At 23.3% G+C, this 26,946-nt stretch overlaps 1 protein-coding gene across 1 annotated transcript in view; it reads right to left on the bottom strand.

Moving 5' to 3' along the window:
- LOC112685812 (dystrophin, isoforms A/C/F/G/H-like) overlaps positions 1–26,777 on the bottom strand; it is a 47,424-nt gene extending 20,647 nt beyond the window's left edge. The window contains exons 1-52 of the mRNA XM_025557821.1: positions 26,436–26,777; positions 24,509–24,570; positions 24,339–24,431; positions 24,202–24,279; positions 24,001–24,093; positions 23,807–23,896; positions 23,557–23,752; positions 23,378–23,490; positions 23,116–23,310; positions 22,867–23,048; positions 22,558–22,799; positions 22,186–22,424; positions 21,947–22,123; positions 21,039–21,155; positions 20,754–20,976; positions 20,478–20,689; positions 20,281–20,417; positions 20,040–20,217; positions 19,778–19,967; positions 19,549–19,673; positions 19,291–19,482; positions 19,054–19,216; positions 18,874–18,993; positions 18,441–18,547; positions 17,688–17,840; positions 16,962–17,123; positions 16,212–16,340; positions 14,669–14,842; positions 13,922–14,035; positions 13,575–13,757; positions 13,309–13,497; positions 12,646–13,195; positions 12,236–12,588; positions 9,437–9,631; positions 9,191–9,364; positions 9,036–9,140; positions 8,757–8,924; positions 8,562–8,696; positions 8,355–8,503; positions 8,105–8,278; positions 7,598–7,726; positions 7,215–7,365; positions 7,018–7,125; positions 6,562–6,738; positions 6,361–6,468; positions 6,152–6,251; positions 3,780–3,916; positions 3,614–3,712; positions 1,564–1,669; positions 1,285–1,496; positions 1,042–1,196; positions 775–958 (exon numbers count right to left, since the gene is read on the bottom strand). Coding sequence (XP_025413606.1) covers positions 775–958; positions 1,042–1,196; positions 1,285–1,496; positions 1,564–1,669; positions 3,614–3,712; positions 3,780–3,916; positions 6,152–6,251; positions 6,361–6,468; positions 6,562–6,738; positions 7,018–7,125; positions 7,215–7,365; positions 7,598–7,726; positions 8,105–8,278; positions 8,355–8,503; positions 8,562–8,696; positions 8,757–8,924; positions 9,036–9,140; positions 9,191–9,364; positions 9,437–9,631; positions 12,236–12,588; positions 12,646–13,195; positions 13,309–13,497; positions 13,575–13,757; positions 13,922–14,035; positions 14,669–14,842; positions 16,212–16,340; positions 16,962–17,123; positions 17,688–17,840; positions 18,441–18,547; positions 18,874–18,993; positions 19,054–19,216; positions 19,291–19,482; positions 19,549–19,673; positions 19,778–19,967; positions 20,040–20,217; positions 20,281–20,417; positions 20,478–20,689; positions 20,754–20,976; positions 21,039–21,155; positions 21,947–22,123; positions 22,186–22,424; positions 22,558–22,799; positions 22,867–23,048; positions 23,116–23,310; positions 23,378–23,490; positions 23,557–23,752; positions 23,807–23,896; positions 24,001–24,093; positions 24,202–24,279; positions 24,339–24,431; positions 24,509–24,570; positions 26,436–26,469 — 8,331 coding nt within the window. The 5' untranslated portion in view covers positions 26,470–26,777. The remainder of the gene's footprint in view (positions 1–774; positions 959–1,041; positions 1,197–1,284; positions 1,497–1,563; positions 1,670–3,613; positions 3,713–3,779; positions 3,917–6,151; positions 6,252–6,360; positions 6,469–6,561; positions 6,739–7,017; positions 7,126–7,214; positions 7,366–7,597; positions 7,727–8,104; positions 8,279–8,354; positions 8,504–8,561; positions 8,697–8,756; positions 8,925–9,035; positions 9,141–9,190; positions 9,365–9,436; positions 9,632–12,235; positions 12,589–12,645; positions 13,196–13,308; positions 13,498–13,574; positions 13,758–13,921; positions 14,036–14,668; positions 14,843–16,211; positions 16,341–16,961; positions 17,124–17,687; positions 17,841–18,440; positions 18,548–18,873; positions 18,994–19,053; positions 19,217–19,290; positions 19,483–19,548; positions 19,674–19,777; positions 19,968–20,039; positions 20,218–20,280; positions 20,418–20,477; positions 20,690–20,753; positions 20,977–21,038; positions 21,156–21,946; positions 22,124–22,185; positions 22,425–22,557; positions 22,800–22,866; positions 23,049–23,115; positions 23,311–23,377; positions 23,491–23,556; positions 23,753–23,806; positions 23,897–24,000; positions 24,094–24,201; positions 24,280–24,338; positions 24,432–24,508; positions 24,571–26,435) is intronic.
- Positions 26,778–26,946: the final 169 nt, after the last annotated feature.

The following is a 26,946-nucleotide window of genomic DNA, read 5'->3' as shown; positions in this document are numbered from 1 at the left end:
TATCTAATATAATTTTTGGAATATGTAATAAAAATGTCTTATACTTTTACATGATAATTATTTAAACAGAACTATGCAGGTATACTTAGAAACAAATATAGATAGCAGATACTCAAAAATAAACAAGTGATATGGGTGATAAAAACGTTGTCAAACTGCAAATACTAATATTTTAGACAACAGATTTAGAATAAAAAATACTTAAATAAACAGAATTTGTACTATATACTATTATAATAACTCTTTTCAAGACAAAATTAGATTAAATACAAAAATAAATATTTACAATTTTTAGTTCATTTTGATAATTACTGTGTTGACTATCCTGGGTGAATTGTAAGAGAAGATTTGGTGTTACTCGAGCAAATATGATCATATTGTTAGCTCATGGCAGTTGTGGGGGATAAGGAGAGCCGTTAAAGTTCTTAAAATTTTTATATTTTATTTTATATTTAATAATTTTGTGATTATGATTTAATTTATAAATTTATAAATAAAGATTAAAGAGTTATTTTCTAAAATTATTATTTTTATTTCTTTTCTTATAAGGAAAAGTTAACAATTTTACTGTGGTATATAACTTGTTTACAAAGGAAAATTTTTCATTAATGAAAATATCAATAAATAGTAAATGTTATGTTATATTGTATACCAACATTCTAATTTTAGGAATGTATATTTAAAAATTATATTATTAACTTCATAAAACATCAACATTTTTAAATTTAATTTTATGTTATTATTTACAATAATATTAAAATATTAATAACATACCTTTAGTTGGTTCATAGCTTTAGTGTTATCTCGTTTTAGTGTGTTGCATTTATCAAACTCAGCTTCAATTGTTTCCATAGATGATTCTGCTTCTGACAACCATCCCAAAAAATTATCAAATGATTTGTCTAAATTCTGTAAAGAATTTATTGCTGAATGTAATACTTTTCCTCGGCTAATTATGCTAAAAAATAATTTTACGATTAATAAGAAAATATTTTTAAATATGAGTAAAAATATTTTTCTGATATTGAAAAAGAAACTAACTTAGTGTTTAAATTTTGAAATCTTTGGTTTACTTGTTCTGTTGATTTTTTAATTTTGGAAATGTCATCATTTTGATATACAGCTATTAGTTTTTGGGTAAGTTGATTAAATAAGTCAATTTGATGTTTGTATTGATGTAACTCAACATGGAATGTCTAAAAGTAAATTATATACATAAGATATTATATATATATATATATATATTTAAGGATAATTTAAAATTATTTAAAATACTTTTAATACCTTTTGTTCTCTCTGCTGTGCATCAAGAACATCAGCAGTATTACCAACTGAACTCATTCGCTGTAATCTGGTCTCCATTTTAGTCAACCAAGTATCTAATTCCTTTTTCTTTGCTTCATAGCGTTGACTGTCATTTAACATTGCATTTAATTCAGTTTTACGTTGCATTACTTTATTATTAGTTTCGTCCCAATGTTCACGTAATTTAGTCACTATACAAAAATAATAGTTAAATTATGATAAATAGTACATAACAAAATGAAAATAATGATACAACACCTTTGCCATGTAATTGTTGTCGATTTGAATCAGCTTTAAGGTTTTCAGCAGTATGGACAAGTTCATCAAGTTGAGGCTTTTTCTGTTCCAACTCTCGTAATACATTCTATTTAAAATAATAACTATGAATAATTCAATTCTTTATTATATATTATATTTTAAATTTATTATATTAAACTCTTAAGATTAAAAAAAAACCAAATTTAAGTTTTAAAATGTATTTTGTAATTTGTATAAAATGATATTAAATATTATTAGAAGATTCAATTTATAAGATAGTATTTTAAACCTACTTGTCTTACGAAAAACATGTAAGGGATTATTAAGATATTGTATTGCCATGGTGACGTGTATATACACATAAATATACTATAAAAATAATATTTATTTTATAAACCTAATCCATCATTTTCACTATTAATTTGAAATTAGTTGATGTAACAAAATAATTTATTTAGTTTTCATAAAATATGTACATTTATACATTTACTTAATACATAACTAACCAAACCAACCATCTAAAATATTTAAATTTTTAGAATGATTAATATATAATTATTAATGATTTTAAATGTAGAATGATTATTTATATTTTATGATTAATTTTAGATTCTTGGTGAAGTTAAGGATCTTTATGGTTTTACAATGGTGTTTATTTTTTTTTCTGTTATTATTTTTTTAAATAGAAATACTAGTCCAAAAGTTTCATCAAGCAACACAATAGATTCGAAATTGGCCTCTGGTGGTATACTATAAAAAGGTTATTTTTTTAAAAATCTCAATATTTTTACCAGAAAATTGATGAAAAATCGAGTAAAAATGTGCTCTTAACAAGACTTTCACTTTTCAGATTTTAGTTAATTAGTTATAACTCCAAAAGTAATGTAGCTAGAAACTTGAAACCTGTATCCTATATCAAAGACATTTTTTTTATATTTGACAACATGACTAAAAAAAGTTTAACACTTTTGGTTTTAATAAAGAACTTTAAAAATATCTAAGTTTTTATGCAATAAAATTTTTATTTTTGGATATATATATATATATATATATATATATATATATATATATATATATACAGACTTGATAATTTTATATCACCTTACTTATAACAACACTGACCTAATGATACTAAAAAATATTTCAAAAATCGTTAGTTAGGATTTAATATTATAAACGTTTAAGTAAATTGTACAATTATTTAGGAATTTACTGGTTTATCAATTTTCAACTTCAAATTTAAATTAAAAAATTGGTTCATCCAATCAAAATGAAACTTTGGATACAGATTGACCAACATTTTAAGAATATTTGGTTAAAAAATTACTCCTTCGTCAAACAAGACAATTTTAAACAGGTTGATAAAAAAAAAAACCTAAAAATATTAGACTAAAAATGATGAAATATATAAATGGTATATTTTATAGTGAAGCTTTGCTCAGTGTTGTTTTACTGAAGAAACGAGTTATCATTAGTTTGAAATTCAATACAACCATTACGATTATCCAACTGAAGACCGAAAGGTCTTTAATAATAATTTTAACGCGTAGATAAATAGTTTAAGATATTATTTTATAAATAAATTATTATTCACTGTCTTTTTTGATTTTTTTTTTTTCAATAGATAATCAAGATTAAATTATTCACAAGAATTATAATTAAAGTTGTGGTAAGAATATCAAACCAATATCGTATAATTTAACTACATAACTGTAAGTCATTTATAATTATAACCGTACCAATTTTTAAAATTTTGATATAAATTTTAATATAATTTTAATTCATACATTTATTTTATAAATATTAAATAGGTATGTTGATAACAGCTATGAATAAAACATTTTAAGACAAAAGAAATGTTTTAACAAAAATGAAACAATAATCTAAATTTATTTAATTAATTTTTTTTTTTTGTTCATATAAGTTTACTAATTAGGAATTCGTTATAAAAAAATTAAAAAATTTTTTAGAGGTAAATCTATGTTTAATTTTTTTGAGTAAGAATTTAAATCTTAATTTATATGAATTTCATAATAAAAATATTACTTACCTTTTGTTTATCAATAAGTTGGAGTATATCATCCACATCCCCAACTGTAACTGATTGTTGACGCAACATATTTTCTTCTAATGCCAACCAATCACAAATCTAAAATGTTTAATAAAACTTTTAGAGTACATAATTTTGAATACTTAAGTTCAACAATTATTAATACCTGTAAAATAGATTTATCAAAACTAGCTAATAAATTGAGAAGTGCATCTGATGAGTTGACAGGAGATAATGACCGTAAACTTGAACGGGAATGTGTTTCTGAGACATTCTTTGTTAGACTTTTCCAATTTTCTTCTGCTATAAAATAATACAAATATAACTATTCTACATTTAATATATAAATAAATATTCATATAATTATTTAAGATATGTTACAAATGTAATTTGAAGTAATCATGACCATTGTGTATGTATGTGTGTGTTTATGTCTGTATATATATATATATATTTATATTCTACTTAAACATTTTTTTTTTAATATTGTATTTTATTAATTGTATTATATATTAATAATTTCAATAATTAATATTGCTATTTATTAATTTAAAATTGGTTAAGAGTGAGAAAAGAATAAATTATAATATCAATAAGTGTACATTTCAATTATAATTCAATTTTTTTTACGATAGTTGATTTTTCTAATCAATGTATTGTTAAAATAGTATATTATAAAATATATTTGGTTCCTAATGGTACTATTTTCATTAAAATATAAAAAGAAGAAGAAAACACAAATAAACCTATGTTTATATAAATTTAATAGATAATAACTTATTAACAATAAAACAGACATTACATCAAATAATAAAATATTAAAATTAAAAATAACTATTAAATTTCATGTTTAGGAAAATCATTTTTTGATTTGAATAAACGTTATGTATATAAATATAGCTAGTTTAATACATAACAATTGCATCAAAAACATACAATGAATAGAAAACAAAATAAATATTATCATATAAAATCAACTACTCCATAACATCAAACACGAAATCTACGAATAAAATCCATAAAAATAATAGTAATAATAATACAGGTAAAGGTACTATTGTAAATTAACGTTTCATTGAATGTATACGTAATGCCATTACTACTTACAATCGAAACATTATCCATGAATTACGACCACCCTATATACGTTTAACAAGAAATGTGTACGGAAGCAAAATAAAGAGAAAAATAAAAAAAAGGGCAAAAATAAAAGGTGTGAAAAAAAAAACCGGAATCGTATAGTAGTGATTGACGACGGCCGCGTGGTTAAATGCCACCCTGTCCCGTGGCAAGGGGCGAAGGGATGGCCCGCCGATACCGCCGCGCGAATGGACCGGAACAAGTAGCGCGCGCGAGATGTACCCCGTGTGTGCTCGCGCGACGACGGCAACCCTCATCGATTGATATACAAGTGGGTGGAGTCTCCATCGTAGGTACTGTCGTAGACCACAGCGCGACTTTTCGAAAGCCGCGCACGTCCGGTGACGAACGGGTATACACGCACGCATGTACACGCTTACACAGGACACGCACACTCGTACGGCTTGTCCTCCCGAAACCCCACCCCCGTTACGTACGTTCACGGTATTAGAGCGAAAGCCTCCAGCGCGCGCGATATTATATATTGCGTTATTATTCTAAAGTTTCCTTCCGCTCTTGTTTATCGATCCCCTCTCTTGAACACGTCGCAGAACTGCGTCTTCACTTACGATGCTCGGTCACATCCCGACAACGTACTACTCATATTAAATTCACCGTTATATATTCATTTAGACCGTTTTTTTCACTAACCCAGCACGACTACATTAAATGAAAATTTAAAATTTTGAACCGTATAGTCTTATCATCGTTTATAATGTTTTATTGAATATCATGTCTTACGTCCATTTATATCCGTCTCGAGCGTTCAAAAAGACGGCATGCGTTTTCGCTGTTAGTAACACCAACTATCAAGTACTGACATCATTCATGAACCTACCGTTACGCGTTCGAAAAGCTCAAACCCAACGATCACTATAATCCTGGGGAAATGCATTCCATATTTTTATAAAATAAACGTGTATGCAAAATATTTTGATGTTTTTTAACTTTCGCAATATAATGTATAATTTCATATAAAAATACGAAAATAATTATGCATTGGATAATGTGTATAAGAATAGTCTTAAAAATGTATAATATATCAATAAATAATACATTATAATAATAATATTAATAATAATATATTTTCATGTTTTATTTACAGAGAACTGAAATTGTATAGTTAAGTATAAACTATAAACTATATTATTTTAAGCCATTTAAAAACAACCATGACTCATATTATTTAATAAAGGTTTGGAAATTATAGAAGTTAAATAATATTTGTGCATAATAAGAGAAAATATATTTATTAAGAGTTATGCAATTATTTTAATTTGTATAATTGTATTACAAGCCAAAGAAATATTACCCTAATTAGGTCAAAAGTACTGATTTCTATGATTTACTTATCTCTACAACTAAATTTAATGCATTCCACAACAATTTAAAGCTTACCTTTTTTTACTTCAATTGATGTGACTGATTTTTTTTTGGAAATGTTTTGATTTGCATTTTTCAAATAATTCCAATTTTCTCTGAGATATTTAACAATTTCCTATGCAATAATATATTATAACTTGAAAATTCTTATCATAATTAAGCTTTTTATAATAAACTGTGGAACAAAACTTAAATTTATTAATATAAATTAATATTAAATTCACCTGTAAATCCACAGACACTGGTTGACTTATTCCTTCGCATTGTTTTTCTATATTTGTAAAATTTTCCAAAATATCTTGAACTTCTGCATTACGCTCTATTAAGCTTGACTAAAATAGTAAATAATTAACCATCAATTTTATTCAAAATAATATGAAATTACATTTTACAAAAAAAAAAAAAAATAAATAAAAATATATTACATGTAACTTTTCAGTTGCTAATTTTCTCTCTGTAAATGGTTTGTGGTTAATTTCATCTGCTTCTGATTTTTTTTTAGTGGCCCAACTATTCAATTCTTTTAACTGATTTATGAATTTATTTAAAGCCGCTAATTTTCCATTTAAACATATTAAATTATCAGATAAATCAGATATAACCTAAAACAAAAATTATATTATTTAATAATTTATTTTAAAAGTGATTACTTAACTAAGTTTACGAATGGCTTATGTTAATGCTAAAAAACAATGAATTGGTAATTTTATTTTTTAAAAATTTTAAAAGCAACAATTTTAATTTTATCTAAATTAAATATATTTTATACAATTTAATGTTCAAATTTTTCAAAAATTATTATTATTTTCAAGACATAAGTTTTTAAAAATAATAATAATTTTTTTTTTTTTGTAAATAAATAATTTATTAAAATCATTTACTTGATCAAGAAGTGACTTAATTGATTCTAGATCATTTGGTTGTTTTAATTTTTTTGAATTGATAGCATCCAATTCCTTTCTTCGGGTCAATAATTCTACTTCTTTGCACTAAAAAATAACAACATTATGTTCATTATGAATTATACTCATTAATAAGGAAAGGAAACATATTAATGCCCATAAATAAATCATAGTACCTTAAGCAAACAAATTTTCGAGTTTAATGAATCAACTTCTGAAGGATTGGCCTGAGAAGCTTGCAGTACATTTAAAGTCTGATCAATTGTAATTTTTGTAGCTGATATAACACTTGAAAAATCAGATTTCGATTTTTCCATTTCATTTAACCTATAAATACAAAACTACTAATGAAAACTAAATTATTAAATACTTTGTTGTTAAAAAATACCTGCATGAATTAAGATAAAATAACAAAAATAAAATGAGAGAATATGTCCCTAGACAAAATAAATATAAAAAATTTGGACACTAGCCAAATAAGTAAAAATAACATTTTCTCTCCAGTATTTGACCATTTGGATAAAATAATGAGATAGATTTAGAACATAAATACACATACCTTTCTCTTTGTGTTGTCAACTTATTTAAAACTACTTGCCATCTTAATCTAAGGCTCTCAACTTCTGACTGAAAACTATCTGAATGTGACCATAATGTGCGTGAACAGTTTAAAAAACTTATTACTGTTCTGTAAATTAATTTAAAAATATTAAGTAAAATGTACACATCAATAATTTTACATTATTTTTCCATAAATAATACGTAATAATTATATCAATTAGAATAACAAAACTGAAATATATATTTTTTAAACCAATTTTTTTTTAGTTTTTTAAGTAAAATTTTTACAAAATGCTATTAATACTAATTTATAAATAGCTAATTTTTTAAAGGTAAAGAAAATTAAAATTTTTTTTTGAACATGCTCTTTAATGGTTTACATTAAGGTTTTTACCTTAGTTGTATTACTAATAATTAATTATTTAACAGAATAAATAAAATATTCAAAAATCATAAAATCAATAAGTTCATTCTACATTTCTGGTATTACAATTTTAAAATTTACCTATGCCTAGACGATACTCTTTTTTCTAAATCATGCTGCTTATTTTTTTTTTCTTGCAATGTTAATGTTGAATTATTTTCTTCCATATCACATTCAATTTCTGCTAACCATTCAGAAAGTTCCTTTCCACTTTGTTGTAAATTACTAACTTCTGTTTGTATGCTAGATAGTTGTCTAAAATTAAAATTATAAATATTATATATATTTAAAATATAAATACTAGCTTAATAAATATAATAAAATATCCAACCCAGTTCGTTCAATGACACATTTATTAAGCATCTCCCAATTTTCTTGGATTTTTATAAGGTTTCGCTGAACAAATACATCATCATTATTACTTTTAGAATTCAATTTTTCAATACATTTTTTTAGCTTTTTAGTTTCATTTTGAATATCCTAAAATTAGAAAATTTCATAAAATCGTGAATTTAAAAACATAAATTTATTAGTTTACTTCAATTTTAGAATTTTGAAGTGCAACAGAATTGTTTGATAATGGTATTAGATTTAATTGTTTCAATAAAGAACCTAAATTTATTCTTATATCATTTATTTCAGATAAAACTTCTTCAGAAACATTAACATTTTGCTATAAAAAAAATTCATTAGTTTAATAAGATGATAAAAATGAAAAATGTATAATATTTACTGGTTGAGACAAGGGACTCAGTTTATTCAGTTTATTATTAAGTTCTACAATTTTTAATCGCATTTTACCAACAGCATCCTTATTATAACATAATGCTTCAATATCTGATATAACTTCATCCATTTCTAATAAATTAGCATATTTATTATTAATTTCTCGTTCAAATACCTAAGAATGTATGAATAAATACATTATAATTTTTATCATAACTTAAACATTTAAGTATAATTATAATTATTGTCATAATATAAAATAATCAATTATTTTATATTTATCTACCTCTGTATTGTTATGCTTATGATTTATCCAATTTTCAATATCTTGAGTAATTTTATTGAATGAATGTACTTGTTTCTCTAACATTTGAGTTTGTAGTTTTACTATCTGAAAATAATCAAATTAGTAAATTATTTTAAAAATTTAAATTTACTAACCTCTATTTCTGACATAATATGAGTCCACATAACTCTAAGTCTGTCTTGAATTAAAGTACACAAAGTACTTGCTCTTGAAGGATCTTCCGTGTGACTGGCAAGTATAAGACTATCACCTTTACTTATTAATGTAGCAGCATCAGGTGCTATATTGCTTACTTCTTGTTCAACAGACTAATACATATATTACAAATAAATAAATTATAAAAAGTATAGCAAAAAAATCAAAATGTTATCCAAAAATACCTCAAAACGTTTATTTGGATCAGATTCTGTATTTAATTTGCGGAGATCTTTTAAAGTAACTTCCATCCTAGTTAACATTAACTTTGCTTCATTTTCATATTTTTCAATATCTACATCAATGTTTTTAATCAATGAATTATTCGATAATTTAGAACTTATTGAAATTTCTTTTTTTTGTTTCACAAATAAATTACCCTAAAATAAACAAACAAAAAAAAAATAATATCAACTAAAGTGCTCATTTGTTTTCTCATTAATTATATTTATAAATAATGATGATTATAGAAATTACCATTTTTAACAATAAAAACAAAATAATCCAATGAAATATTTCAACATAAAATTTAAGATCAAAGATGTAATTTAAATATAAAAGTTAAAAAGTAAAAAAAAAGTTTGATTAATTAAACAAAGTTTTTGTTATAATTTTATATGTATCTAATAGAATATAGATAAGATTTGTAATTATTAAATAAAGGAACACTATTTTTCAGTTGCTGTATTTGCGTTCACTATTAAATTTACAGTAATAAAATAAAACAGTAATAATATAATTTCAAAAACAAATTAATTAAATTAATACTTCTAAAACTTATTTATTTGAAAAGATAATAATAATATCAGCAACATAAATATTGAATGTAAAAAACAGCAACAATAAAATATGGGTTATTAGAATATCATAACTAAGTAGCCCACCATCAATATTCCATAACTGGTTTTAATATTACAATTCAATAAATGACCATGGACTCTGATGCAACTATTAATTTAAATATTTACTATTTTAATTTTATCAAATAACTATGTGTTCATATTATATTAAAATTTCTTATATACCTTTTCTAAACTAATACAATTTTCAAATTAAAACTTATAATTAATAATAGAACATTGTAATAGATACTTAATAATATTGTTTTAATTTGTCATGAGAATATACTATTATTTTGAAAGTTATTACATAATAGTCTTATCATGACACCGCATAATTATATTCAAATTGAATTTATTTACATATTACTTATTATAAGGAATTTATTATATCCAAGATTCTAAAAATAATCAAAGAAATAATATTTTAAATTGTTAATATAATTTCATTATATCATTATATTTCATCAATATATATTTTTGTATTCAAATTTTATTGTGTTACTTTAATATTAATTTAAAATGAAAAACGCTCAGTAGTTTTCAAGAAATTTTTTTAAATGTGGTTTAATCAAATGCATAAAAACTATTATGGTAATGAGAATAATTCTAAGCACATAAATTAGGAAGATTATGGACTTAATGTTTATTTTATTAATTAGTGAAAGTTAAATAATTTTAGAAGAAATTCAACTACAGATTTTTAGATATTTTTAGAAAAATTTTACAATTAATTTTTTGAAATTGCATTAATTTATATCATTTTTTAATATGATTAAAATAATTTTCCTAAACTAGGAAACTAGATTATTTTGAAAGAACTTAAAATTTCAAATTTTAAATTTTTTATCTAATTATTATATCCATTAATTCTAGTAAAAGGAAATGTATTAATAGGATTAATTTTAATTAAAATCTTGAAGAAAACATTTTAAATAATGTTGGAGATATTCAGTAGTGCATTGCACTCAACTTTTAAATATTTGTAACAACTCTAAGCTTTGTGCGTAAAATTTACAGATTTTATCTGCATGAAAAAAGAAGGTGTCCAGTAAATAATATTTGTTCAGAATTATTAAATAAATTATTATTTTATTTTACAAGAATTTTTATTTACTATATATTTTTTATTTTTTAAATTAAATTTACTATGTGAAAAATTACAATTTATACAATATGTAATACTGAACATAAAATGAGGTGGTGAAGAAAAAAAAGGCATTGAATAAGAGTTTAACATTAGAAACTCCTGGAAATTATAGTTAAATAATTAATTGCTATTTTTAAATAAAAACCATTGATTATGATATTTTTAATGAATGTTTCATACATTGCAATAATTAATTAATACAATTATAATTTTGTTTTGTTTTGGGAGAAAAATCATGCAGGCATGTTTGAAGGAGTATTGACCAAAAACATACAATGATCAAAGTGAGGTGATTATTAATTACATATAAAAGCAATATTTTATGATTTGACTACTTTCATAGTGAAAGAATAAACTTTCCTAAGCATTTTCAACAAAAAAAACTAAAATCATCACAACATCATAAAAAACTGGGGAAAAATTAATCTTCTATAATTATAAAACAAAATACTTTAACCATCTATATTTTAATCAATTGTATTCTTATATTTTTAATCGAAAATTCTCAAAAATTCTCAAAAGATAAGATTCAGCCAAAATCGAATGTATATAATAACTATCCTCATGTTTACAATTTTAATAAATTTTACATTTAGGCAAAATGACTAAATTCTAGCAATATTTTAAGGAATTGAAAAATTTTGACTAATATCTTTTAAGAATTTAAACAATATAAATAAGAGCTATACATAAGCATTATATTATTTTGATTTTTTAAAAGTTTTTTTTTAATTGTTACCGTTGAAATTTGTAAGTATTTAATTAAATAATTAAGAACTGATTAAGAGCAACAAAATAATCTTTTGAAACACATATCTATTTAAATTACATTAAAAATATAAGCAATTAACTGATAAAAATAATAAGTTAATTAATTTTTTTAAATATTAATGAAGTTTAACTAAGTAATAATTGTTTTATTAAAATAATTTAAAATGCACAGAAGTTACTTGAAGTAACATATAACATATAAAATAATAATATAATTTTAATACCTTGCTTATTTGTTCTTCATCAGATGAACTGCAATCTTCAAAATTACTATTTAGTTCTTCGTCATCAGAAAATACTACTATATCATCTGTTTCTTTGTCACTTCCATAAAAACTATCATTATCTTCAGCAATACTTTTAGGTGAATTTAAAATTTTTATATCTTGATCTGTTCCAATAATTCTGTATGTATTTGACATTTCTATTTCTTTAAGTAATATAACTTCTTTATGATCATCTGATTCAGGATTTTGCCAAGCAGTAATAGTAGTATGATGAGTCTTATTTACTTTAACACACAATGAATCAGAGTGCTCTTTTTGTTCTTCTTCTAAGGAAGCCATATACTCCTTACCTAAAATATAAATTACATTAAAAAAGAAATAACATACAAATTTAAAAGTTTAATTACTATGTAAGCTTTCTAAACTAGATTTAAGTGATTCATCTGATGCCAGTTTTTGTCTTTTGACTAAAATTTCACAAGGACTTAAACATGATTTTTTTTCTGTATTTTTTCTTCTGTATACAATTTGAGGCCATTTCTCCTCGTCTGTTTCATCTGCATCTGTTTCAGTATCCTCAGATAACTCAACCATTTCTGCATAACCCTCAGGAACTACACGTTGAATTGCAGTAACTTCACCATGACTAATAACACTGGACTTTAATATTTCATGTTCTTTAATCTCAACCATGACACACTCTTGTGTATTATTTTCACATTTAGGTTTTACAAAAGATTGCAAAAACTTAGGATCTACTTGAGATACTTGTGAAAATAACATACTGTTTTTAGTCAGTTGAAATGTATCTTCTTCATCATTATACTGCATTAATGAATGGTGATCTTTTTTGCTTTTTTCTTCAGTAATCATTATCTTGGGAACATATTTTTCATTTAATTCTGTGGATTTATTAAGATTTTTTTCCAATTGTTCACAAGTCATATTAGATTTATCCTGAAATTAATTTTTTTTTTTTTAGTTACATATTTATATACCTTGATTTTACACTAAATTAATGAAAATTTAAATAGTTTTAAATAAAAACAATAATTTCTCATTATTTTTACCTCCAGTTGTGTTAAATTATTTTGAAGTCTTTTCAAAACTATTGTCCATCTATTAAAAATAATATCCATACGTTCACGGTAAGTATTATCTTCACATAGGGGATCTTTAAGAGATTCAAATTCAATGTAATGAGAATTAATTGAATTCTGAACTTTTTCCCACTCTTTACAATCTACTTCTAAAGTATGCTGTATAAAATACACAAAAAATATTATAAAAACAAACAAGGCATTTATAGTTGCATAAAAATTATTGAAATACTCACTTTAATAAATTGTAATTGGACATCAAAATGTGTCTCTGGTGAGTGATTATTTTCAATTTCATTCAGTTTTTGTTCCACTTCATTTAACCAATTTGCAAAACTATTAATATTATTGTCAAGAAAATGCAAAATGTTTAATCCTTTTTCTAGTTTAGATTTTGTATTAGAAATATCTGTAGTCAACTAAATACAATATCAAAAACAATTTAAATTATATTATAAAATATAAAGCTATATATATATTACATACAGAAAAAGAGTATTTTAAGCTGTGTAATATATAATAGCTGAATAATATTCACTATAAAAGAACAAGTAAACCTTATACAAAAGTCAAATACACTTACTTTAGAATATAACTGATTAATGGTTTCAATTTGTAATTGATTCTCATAAGTTTCATTTGAACTTATCACAAAGTCCACTTCATTTTTTAAAATTTCTAAAGTAGAACTCATTTTCTGTGAAAGATTAATTAATTTTTTATTAAAATCTTTAAGAATAATCTCAATATAAAATGTTAATAATATATTAGATCTTAGAATGTTATGTTTTTTTTTTACGTGTATATACTGTTTGAAAATATTAACATTGAATTACTATCTTGTTATTATAATTAAATATTAAAATTTCTTATACAATAAAAAATAAATTGAATTATTGAGTTTAACGATTTGTCTAAGGTGAAAACACAATTAATATTAATAGAAATGAACAATAATAATAATAATAATAATAATAATTAACAATTAATAACAACATAGTTATTATCGATAATATGACCAATTCAATGTGCAATGAGCACAATCATACAATTGATTTTTATTTTAGAAATTATAATTTCTATAAAATAAAAAACTATGTATGTTTAATTAAAAAATCCAAGTATAATTGATTAGATTAAAAATTTCCTTTCCAAAAATGTATACATAGCAACCTACATTTTTATAACACTTAAAATTCATATTTATTCATTTATTAGAAATTACAAATATATATCTTGTCTACAATTAAAAAGCATTTTTACCATAAAACACAATATATAATATAAAATAAATATATATTTCATGTATTTAAATATAAAAAATAATCACCATAGACTGTTCCAGTTGGCCTTTAATGCTATCAGGATCATCAGATGCTAATTCTAAAAGACATATAGTATTTTCAATGGACTGTAATTCTCTCAAGACTCTAGAAACACGAGTAGGTAAATCTCCAGGAGATTGATATCTTTCAAATTTCTCTTCTAATTGATAAAAACGTTTCTATAAAAATACATTTGAATATTTTAACAGAAATATACTTTTATTATAAGTTTCAATATAGTTTTAACAAAACTTAAAAAAAATGTGTACATTTATTTACCATTTATTATATTATATATCATTAGCTTTGTATTAAATGCATCTAATTTTATTACATTATAAAATGCATACTGTCATTTTTACCAGATATATAATCTTAATTCAATATTAATAATTACAAAATTTAAATTTATTTTTTTTCTTTTATAATTGTATTTTATATTTAAATAGTATACATATAAGTGAAATTGTTAAACTAGTATACAGTGCTGAGTTAACAAATATGTCACTTGGGGGCAGATTTTAAATTGCTGCAATCTATAAACTTATTGTACCAATTATTTACAAAAATAAAAAAAATAACCGCGTTAAAATTATTAAATTAATCTATATTTATAAACAAATAAACATCGTAATAATAAAATGGAACATCAGTAATTTTAATATAATATAACTATTAGTATAAACATTCAGCACTACTTAGCCTTATGTGCTTTCCACTCAGTCAATATAGTTTGACAGTTGACGAGACAACGATCAGGGTATATGAGACTCAAAAGACAAATAGACGATGGAATAATAAAAAAATTGCTTGCTAGTGTACAAATAAATCATTTGAAACTATTAATATCAAATTTAATAATCTAATAGTTATAAATTATAATATAGCCATACGGGTACATAACTAACACATTAAGTATCAGTGAGTTAACTATTGTAAACATATTGTATACAATTTGTACTCAAAAATAATACAAAAATAGAAAACTCCAAATGCTATAAAAATATGTACATACCAATAATATGCTAAACACTTACTTACTGGACAATTCTGCGGTAGGTGATATAATATTATATAACTATTATTATTTGTTTTACATACTTTTCAATAATTAATAATTCTTCCTTAAGTTTGTTATACATTAGAAAACTTCAAAACTTTAATTTTTGCTATTAAGAAATTGCCATGAAGAAAACTGCCTCTTTGTCCCCCCCCCCCTGATTGGAACTCTTAACCCAAAATTATGTTTTGCATGAATAATTCAAGAGTAATAATTAATTAAGGCTATTCAATACATTTTTGGAGAAAACCAATTTATATAAGTAACCACATATATATATAATAGATAGAAGTTAACACTCATGTATAAATTCTTTTTGATTAGTTCTATGCAATTATTGAGTTAGATATCTAATAAAAATAATAAAAATATAATACAAATTGGAAGCTGATTAATATTAGATATGTATGTCATTTATTGATTAACATTTTATTAATATTGATTATGATTAGTATAATTTTTACATTAAATGGGACTTTAAAACTTACTTTTAATAAAGATAATTGATCCTTCAAACGATTTGCTACTTCTTTTTTATTTGCTATTTCATAATTGCATATCTGCTCTTCCATGTCATGCAATAATTTAGCTTGGTTTTGGAATTCTTTAGATAATCTCTATTTAATGAAAAAAAGTTGTTAATAAAATGACAGTTAAACATTTCAGTTGATAGTTTCATATATATGCTTATTAAAACTATAATATTTTTAATGTAAATACATTTTAAAAGAAAAAAATTTAGCGATATTGTCATAAAAAAATTTAGTACTAAAATTTAAACTTCAAAACGATGGATTGTAAAGTATTATGAACGACTGACAATTTTATTAAATATAAAATGTATGACTAAATTTTGCAATAATAATATATTAATTGATACATAAAAATATCAATCTAGCTTTCAAGCTTATACTCATAGTACAATTAATATAACAAAGGACAAATATAAATTAGTATTGGAGTTTTACTATTTTAATTTCAATAATCACAAAAAAGTATTGAAAAAATTATAAAAAAAACTTATTCATATTTTTAATAATTTATAGATTTTTAAATAATAGTAAATATAGGTCTGTTTTTGTAAAAAAAAGATGTTTTTATAAAAACCAACTGAATTTATTTTTATTTAATTCCTTCAAATTTGAATTATAAATGCTGTACAGAATTAAAATAAATATAAATATTTTTATTTATTTAAAAAATACATTCTAGATACAATTAATATATTAATAACTTACTTCAACATCATTAGGTAGATCTTGAGGTGAAAAATCATTTTGTATACGAGATGTAAGTTGTTGATCAGTAGTTTCAAGCCATTGTTGAAATTCAGCAATGCAATTTTCAGATTTTTGTGTTTGTTCAATGCTCTCTTCTAAACGCTTAATTTTATCCTCTGCCTAAAGGAAAATAATAACAATACAATTATATAAATCAATTGATACGACTTTTATTTAGAATTTATTATCTAAGAAGAGGTAGGTAATACAAATAATCCTGGTCAGCATTATATGGCCTAGAGCAGATCTAGGAAATTAAATGTGGTCCAAATGGAACATTTCAGCCTATGTAACACGTAAATCAAATTTTGATGACAAACAACAAATAGAATAGATAAAATAAATAGTTCTATTCTGAGGATACAATAAAATTAGCATTTTTTAGTAGTAAAATAATCTATCTTAAATGTATAATTTTTGTTTAAGAAACCTGTTGATTTAATTTTGGTACTAGAACCAAAAAAAAAATTTCTAGCTATATATTAGACTGTAGTAGATACCCTTTTTTTTTCTTAATTCAATTGCTAAAAATTTAATAAATTAACCACGTTAATAATACACCATACTATGTTATATAGTACATTTTTTTTATAAATAATAATTAATAATAAATTATTTATTTATTAATTATAAATAATGAAATATTAAGTCACTAAAATAAATTAAAATTATAACAATAATTACTTGAGTCGTAAGTTTTTTGCAACGTGAAGTAACTTTTGCTAAATCTACTTTAATACTTGACAACATGACATTATGATCAGTCAAAATAGACCCAATTTCATTCAATCGATCAACTCTAGATTGTGGATGGTTTCTAAGACAATTTTCTAAATCCTAAAATAAATAAAAATATAACTTGCAGATTAATGATTTAAGTAAACTCAGCTATAATAACTTAAACCATTAAATACAGTTAATAGATAGAACAGTTAAATCTTAATTTTTAATAACTGGAATTGTATTTAAACTTTGCAGTTTTAATTTACGTTAAGAAGGTGACTAGTACAATTCAAATTATTATCAAAATATAATAAGATTAGGCAGCACACCAACTATAACTTGAGGAGCAGAGATCTCATTAAAAGACATATCTATATATCAATATCTACTATGATATGATAATGTTTAGTAATTGGGTATCATTCCTTATGACCAGATCATTATAATTGGCTTTTATCCTATGAAACTTACATATACAGTATCATTCACACCATAAAAAAAAATTTTTATAAATGAAATTGGTTTATTATTACTTTTGAGTAAAAATGGACTCAACTAACCTATGTTATTTAATACATTTTTCAGCAATAATTATGACATATTATAAAATAAAGTTTAAATTAATGTATTCAAATGATTTATTGATATTATACATATATTTTCAAATTAATTTTAAATAAAAATGTATAGTTTATAGAAAGTTTAAATACTTACATCGAGCTCTTCAGATATTTCTTCAGCATCTGTTGCTATAGTTTTCACACTTTTTTTAAGACATTTATCCAATTTATCAAGCCATACATTTTCTTGAGACATTAAAACTATAAATATAAGACAGATAATTTATATACATGACGATAAATATGGGTTAATATTGAATTCATTTAAAGTAAAGTTCTCGATTTATTAGCCAATTCATGAAATATAAAAAATTGTATATACTTATTAAAATAGTATATTATATAAGTTAAAAAATGTCTTAGAACAAATTTTTCTTAAACATTTAAACACATAAAAACTGGGAAAATGAGTAAGATATATTAAATTAACCATCACTTCATGAACATTTTAAGTATAGAATAATAATCAATAGTAATTAAATATTTTTTTTTATATAATATTCAAAAAGGAATTAATAGATGTAAACCTTTAAACTCAGAGTGAAGCTGTACATCTTGTTGCAAACGATTTCGAATAAGTTGCACACCATCAAAAACTTTATTCCATTTTAAAATTAAGATCTTGATGTTATCATCTTGACTTTTTTCTATATTGAAAATAATTTTGATCAAAATCAAATAATAGGTGGTATAAATTAAATACTTACCAAGTTTTTCTAATTTTGGTTTTTTCTCCAAAAGTTTATCATGTAAAGTATGATACTTGTTTTTTAATTTAATAAGTTCACCAGCTGAACCCACAGGATCATTATCTCGATAAGAATGACATTTTTCAACTTCAGATACACATTTTTTGATTTCAGTGAAATCCTGAATAGTTTGAAATAGACTTCAATAAATACTGAATTAATTAATAAAGATAATATCTATAATTTTATCATTACATTTTCTAAAGTTTTTAATCCTTCAATAGCAATATCTTCCTTAAATTTCACAATTTTATTTAATTTTTCTTCAATAGACTCTAATTTCTGATTCATTTGAATCTTGAATTCAGAATCCACAGAATACTCAAAAATGTTTTTCATATCAACATGAAGCTTCTCATATAACTGAGATACAGAATCACAAACATCCTGAAAATTAGAAATTCATAAATATTAAAATATTTTGATTCCATTTTCAAAATTTTATACTCATACATTAATCATTTTTAAATCGGGTTGATCACTTTGAGAATTATAATAATTAAATAGATCTTCACTTTGTTCCATTAAATCTTCTAATGTCCTAAAATTAGATTCTAATTCTCGAACTAATAACAAATCTAATTTTATCAAAATACATAAATTAGTGTAGGTATTAGGATTGTATCTTAATATGAGGTATTGATAAGATACAAAAGATGTAGGTATTATTATTATAAAATACCTTTTTGTAACTTCATAATCCGTTCATCTAAAAGTACTGGAATATCACTCCATCTTGTATTTAAGTCTTGAAGGTCTTCAGTTAGTCTTTCTACAGCCAATTCACTGTTGAGTTTCTCTAAAATATCTTGCCCAAGTGTATTTACCATTTCTAAAGTATCACGGCGATCATTTATTGACTTTTGCATTTCCTTTAATATTTTTAAATCAATACAATTAAAATCTGGGAAATTATATAATAATTAAAAATATTAAATCTTTACTATCAGTTGTTCTAATTTATCGGTTAAAACACTTGAATAATTCATTAGAACAGGTTCACCCAGTAATACTCCTTCTAATTTGTTAATCCAACCAGTAAGTTCTTCTTTTGATTCTTTAAATTTTGTATTTGAATTAGTTTCTTGTGATAGTTTTGCTTGTATTTCATAAGAAGAAAATCTAAAAATAAAATTGTTTAATATATAATACTAAGTACTATTTTGTTTTCAATCTATAACAGACTTTTCATTTAGTAAATTCCAACTAGTAAAGCATTTTTGAATTTCATTTCTTAATAACTCTTCAGGATCTAACAGTTCACTATTAGCATTTAATTTATTTATACGTTCTTGAAGTGATTTTAGTGATTTTAATTTTACCTAAAAACATTTAATATAATTACCAATAACATTAACTCAAAATTAAATGTTTATGCTCACCTTTATTTGTTCAAAAGTACAGTTTCCACTATCTAACCATTTAGCGTAACCATCAAGTATTAATTTTAAATTGTTCATTTCTTTTGTCATTTGTTTTTTTTCAATGTTATATTTTATTTTATTTTGGAATGTTATCAAAGAAGATTCTAAATCATTAAACTCTTTACACAGTTTATTATAATCATCTAATTTAGGAAATGGAGTATTATTACCTTAAGAAAAATAAACAGACATAATAATGTTATAAATAGTAATTAAAAATAATATGAATCTTACTTTCACTATTTGTTATAAATTTACTAGCAAAATCTAACTGTGATTTTTGAGAATCTATTTCAGACATAATATCTTCATACAAAGCAGCTTGTTCTTCTACTTCTAATGGTTCATCAAGTAGCTTATGAGTTCTTCTTAACCAGTTACTTAAATTTGATGTAGCATTTTCATATTCATCTTCTTGAAAAGATCCACCTTTTCTTCTACGTTTCCAACCAAATTCCTAAAAAATCATATTATATAATAAAAAAAAAAGGTATCAAAATCAATAATGTAAATACATACTTCAATTTCTGTTAAATTTAGATTACTATCAAATGAATTATCATCTAAAACTTTATCATCAGCTTTCTCTGTTTGGGAATTAGTTATTAAATCAAATTCAAATCCAGCATCAGATATCTAAAAAAAAATTAAAAAATTATGGTCTGTTATTTTAAAATAAAGTTTAATTTGATTTATGGGTATATCATATATCCATTTAAATATATTTTAATAAAATATTTAACTATATTTACTATATACCTACTAAACTAATATTTTTATTTTTTGTAAACATTGAATGTTAATATTTTAAAAATATTTTTTTTATATATATTATTAGTAATGCAGAATTAAAATAATTAGATTTATTTTTACTTAGTTATAAAAAAATTTAAAAAAATCATTAAGACAAAATTAAAAGGTAACTCTAAGAATCAGCTTGCTAAATGTCTAAACATAAAAATTAAACAAAAAATTATAAACGACAATTAATTGTTATTAAACTCCGAATCAGTTACCCAAAAACTTATTTTGAAATAATTTTTTTCAACATAGTACCTTCATTAATTGACAGGCTAAGTTGAGTTTGTGAAACAATTAAAGATTCCCCATCAAGCTCTATTATATAATAATTATTTTAAATTTTAATTAACAAATAAAAATATTTATTCAATGAACTGTAATCTAGTATTTTGTTTTAAATTTTTTTTTTTCAAAACTTTATTTATAGGGAATTAAAGGAGCCAATATTTTTTCATAATAATATATATATTACATATACTATACATGTAATACAGTCACAAACTATTAATTACTAAAAAATATCAGTAAAAACTTGAAGGTAAAATATACAAAAATAACTAATCAAAACTATTTAAAACTTTTTCTGTATTAGTCCATGTATTAATTATTGAATACAATATACATACTCTTTGAGCTTGTATTTCAATGATTTGTACTAAAGCATCACATCTATCTTGCAGGGTTTCTATTTTTTCTGAATATGGTGAATCATCTATATACAAAAATTCCTCTTCCAAATTTTGAATTTTAGTTTGAAGATGATTAATATTTTTTTGTTGACTTGACATCTGATGACGTAATGTCTATAAGTAATTATTTGATAATTAAATATATTTCACAAATATAACTTATAGATAATTATTACTTGTAATTGTTTGATCCTCTCTAAAATTTCTGCTACTTCAGTTACATGTTTGGATTCCATATGTTTAAGACTCACTTCTTTAGAGTCAAACCATGACTGTAACCATGATAATTGCTCTGTGATTCGACTACACTTCATTAATAATGTCTGTAACTTAACACCATATTCTTCAGCCCACTTACAAATATGAGCCCAACGTTCACCTAATGCTGATAATTCATCTTCCATTTGGACATGCACTATGAAAATTAGTTAACTTAAATAAAGCCTACACTGGCAGTTTTTATATTGATGATTTTTATAGTGATGGCTGATCAATAAAAGAAAATAATAATTAAATGTTATAATTATTTATCAAAATAATGAGCTTACCAGAATCAGTGAATGTATTTTCATCGATAACCACAACAAGATTGGATAACGAATCAACTGATAATTGTTGTTTTCTTAAATCAGCTCGAAGTGCAGAATGTTCTTCTAACTGTGAACGTAAACTATCAACATCCATTTTTGCTGATTGAGATAATCGTGAAATACGATCTTCAGTTTGTGTCAACCACAACCGTAATTCATCCAACTGTTTTTGCTGTATTCCCATTAAACATTCATGTATTCTAAAAAAAAAATAATAATAATAATAGTATTTTTCAGTTTGTAAGAATTAAATCATTTTAAATTTACTTTGTTTGCCTCTCCATGGCAGTAATTCTCAGTTTTTCCCATCGTGAATTTAACAATTTCATTTGAATACGAACTTCTTCTTCTTCTTCTTCAGTTAAACCACCATCAGCTAACATTTTAGCACCTTCTTCTAATACAACACCAACACCTTCTTGGTGATGCCTCAATTCAATAAGAAATTTCTTCAAAAAGTTAAAAAAAAATATATAATTTTATTTTATTAATTGATGAAATTATTAATTATTTTACTTCGTGCAGGTGAAATATTTCCCTAACACCCTCTAGTTCTTCAGGTAATTTTTCTGACTGATGTAAACGATCTTCAGCTTCAAGCAACCATGTTAAAACTTCTTCTAATGCAGTTTGATAACCACCAAGCTCAACAGAAATATTTGTTAACATACTTAAAGGCCTTTCATCAGTATTTTTCGATGTATCATCAAACTAAATCAATATTTTCATCATTTTAGTTATAATAATACATAACTAATTTTTTTTTCTTTATTCTTACTTGCAACTCAGATTTTGAAGCTCCTATGTCATCTGAATACTGAGATAATCTTTGAAATAAGCACATTACATACATCATAACAGATTTTTTATCAGGTACAGATGTATTAACATCTAAACAATATAAAACAAAAGACTATTAATACTTAAAATATTAAAAATTATTAATTTTTGAAATACCTTCAGGATCTAACAAACGTTCAATATTTAAATGAGAATAAGAAGCAGCAAATATATTTTCAAGTCTAGCATTTGGATGTTGTTTTAGTACTGAATCATAATCTACAAGATCTGGTCTAAATTTGTGAATTAATGCATTGAATGCTAACCCATCTGACCAACTTGAAGTAAAATTTTTAATATCAACTCCATAACCCTGCAATTTTTAGTAATATTTAATAATTTTCATTAAACAGATCAATATTCTTACTTCTGTATTTTTACGACACCAAGCTAACAAAGTTTTTTCTAAATTTGTTTGCTGTGATTCCAACATTAATTCTTTTAAATGAAAATCAACCTAATAAATCAAAAATAACTATTAGTAAATTATTATTTATAAAATTGTATTAACATTATTAAAATTTTTTTCAAAATTACGATTAAAAAAAATAAATAATTTACCTGCCAATGTAATATTATACTCCACACTAAGCCCAGAATAAGCTTTGGGCTACCATCAACTATATCATTACTACTTATATTAACTAATTTCACCTGAAAGTCAATACTAGAATCAATTGATAATTTATCACAATTGTAGTTTTATCATAAAAGGAAATATAAATTATGTTTAATGATGAATCAAAATGTTGTAAAACTTACATTGTTTTGATCCAATATTTGTAAAGCTTTATTTACATTATTTAAGTGATGAACTCTCATACAACCTTTTTCAGGTTTCTATTACAAAAATAAGTTTTATTATGTATGAATAAGACATGCAATGTAAAATTACTCACTATTTGTGTGTTAGTTAAAATTTCTAACAAATAAAGTAATTTAGTGCCATTTTGTAAATCCAAAAATAAATCTGATATAACTTCATGATTTTCCTATAAATATAATTTAAAATGTAATATTTGAAACATTTTTTTAAAAAAATAAAAGAACCATAAATTATATAACTCACTTTTGATAATTGTGAATTTATCCACTTGGTGAATGTTTTCTTTTGAACATCTTCACGTTCATCTATAATATAAAATAATATTATTCATGAATATTTTAAAATGTCTAATCTCCAATTAGATTAGTACGCCTACATATTTACATGGTAACACTGCATTGTATATTGTTTTATACATAAATACACCTACATATTTTTTTCAACAAATAACACAATAGTATTTGACAGATAAATTGCTTAGGACTTTATGGGAATTAAAATATAAATCAATCGACTTTCAAAAGTAATAATTAATTATCATCTACAATTCTAAATATATTTATAACTAATTGATAATAAGTAAAAACTTAAATGATTTAAGGTTTTTGGTAGATATTAAATAAATGTTTAAGATTCTAAAACAATTGAAATTAAAAACATACATTTGCTATAACAATATAGTTATTTATCAAATATTTTTTATAAATTTAAATATTTTAAAATTATACACACAAATACTTTGGTTCTTAGAAAAATTAATAACAACAAAAATTACCATTATTTACATAAAAGTGACATACCAATAAGAAATTAATACAAGTAGACTTTTAATTGTTAGTAATATTATTGGTTAAGAGGTATCTTATTTGAAACTATCTTAATTCATATAGATAATAATACATCAATAGTTAACATTTTCAACGATTTAATAAATATAGTTCATATAAAGAGTTCTGATAAAAAAAAAAATTAATGTTTTTTATAGATAAATGAATATTTATCTTATCACATTTGAAAATATTTTGCAAGAAAACAAAAAAAAATATTAATTTAACAAATATCATTATTAAAAACAGGCATTCAAGTTTATAACATTTTTGTTTGTCAATATAGATTTTTCAATGAAAATTTTCTTAGTGCACAGAATAGCATCATACATTGAACTAAAACTTTAATTTTATTAAATTATGTGAAGGAGAGAGCAGTTTTGAGTAATATAGTATGTAATATAAGTCTTAAATTAATCAAAACATTACTGTTTATGTACAATTAATATTATTATTATAATACAAAATTGTATAAATAAATGTATAATTTTAGTATTAAGTTATATATAATGAATACATACAAGTAATAATGTATATTTTTCTAACTTTTAAAAAAATAATATTTAATATCTTTAATCTAAATTTTATTTATGTTCATTTAAACTTTCGATTTTATCAAAAATAACATTTTAATGGTTAAATTAAAAATTAGAATACATTTTTATTAAATACTAACCGTTATATTTTACTTTCATTCATTAGAGAATATAATTTATACTTGAAATGTATTAGAAATAAATATATATTAATATATTTATAATAACTTAAATACATATTTAAAAATAAATTTATATTTAGCTTCAACTAACTATACCTAATTTTAATAAAAATAAAATAACAACATTTTAATAGCAATTAATTATTATTGATGCCAAATATTTTCAGCAAAAGTAACCTTTTTATTCTATATTTGAAATACTTAAATGAAGTGCCTACCTATTGTAACAACATTGAACTTTCACAGTCTTTACCATATACTCTTAAGAAGTAATCTAATATTTTTTTGTCTTTGACTTTACCAAATAACAATTAAGCAAATTGCAATCAATAGATAGTTAAAACAGTTTTCTTTCTAAATATTTATTGTTTATATTCTATACACAGAAAGCCATGGCATGTATAAAGTGAATGTGTATTTTTACTATGTTACAAGAATATGAACTGACATTTTATGTTAAGCTTCAAAAATAAAATGTTAAAATATTGGGTGCACAGCAGTAAATAGAATATTGACAAACAAAAACTGTCCAGGCTACCAACTCGGTCAACGAAGACACACTTGAAGTGATTTAATAGTAAACTAGAGCAATAGTATATAATAAAATATTATGAATCCTACGTACCAACGAGTATGTTGTCCACGGTAGCCATTATCATGGGTGACACCCGGCAACGGTATAGTAACAACAAAAATTCGCCAAGCGAAATGAGCAACAGGTGTCCGTGTCGTGTCACATCGTGCGCTGCGAGGGTACAACGTACATCGCTGCTAACACTTGTGATTAATTCAAAAAACCGTCACACGGCTCGAACTACGCTGACCGATAAACACGGAATGTAAACTGCAGGATGATTATTTCGGATAACGTCGTCAATGTTGAGTGAAATCGAGAACCATATCTCTGAGACAAATATGACCCGGATCATCGTTTATCAATAACATCATAATATCGTTACTTTCGGAGAAAAAAAAACATTCGCTATACTCAATAAGTGGTGTTACGGAAAAATAATAATCGGCCGACTTGATGGTTGTGCTTTGTACGCTAGATGCCTTTAGTGGCGCGTGTTGTCGTTCCCTCCCACACCACCGCCCGTCCACTAACCGTGTAATCTCGCGGACGTCAAGCGTAC

Source organism: Sipha flava, unplaced genomic scaffold (genome assembly GCF_003268045.1).
Source record: "Sipha flava isolate LNK unplaced genomic scaffold, YSA_version1 292_pilon_pilon, whole genome shotgun sequence".
Taxonomy (NCBI): Eukaryota; Metazoa; Arthropoda; class Insecta; order Hemiptera; family Aphididae; genus Sipha; species Sipha flava.
This window is presented reverse-complemented; position numbering and strand designations above follow the sequence as displayed.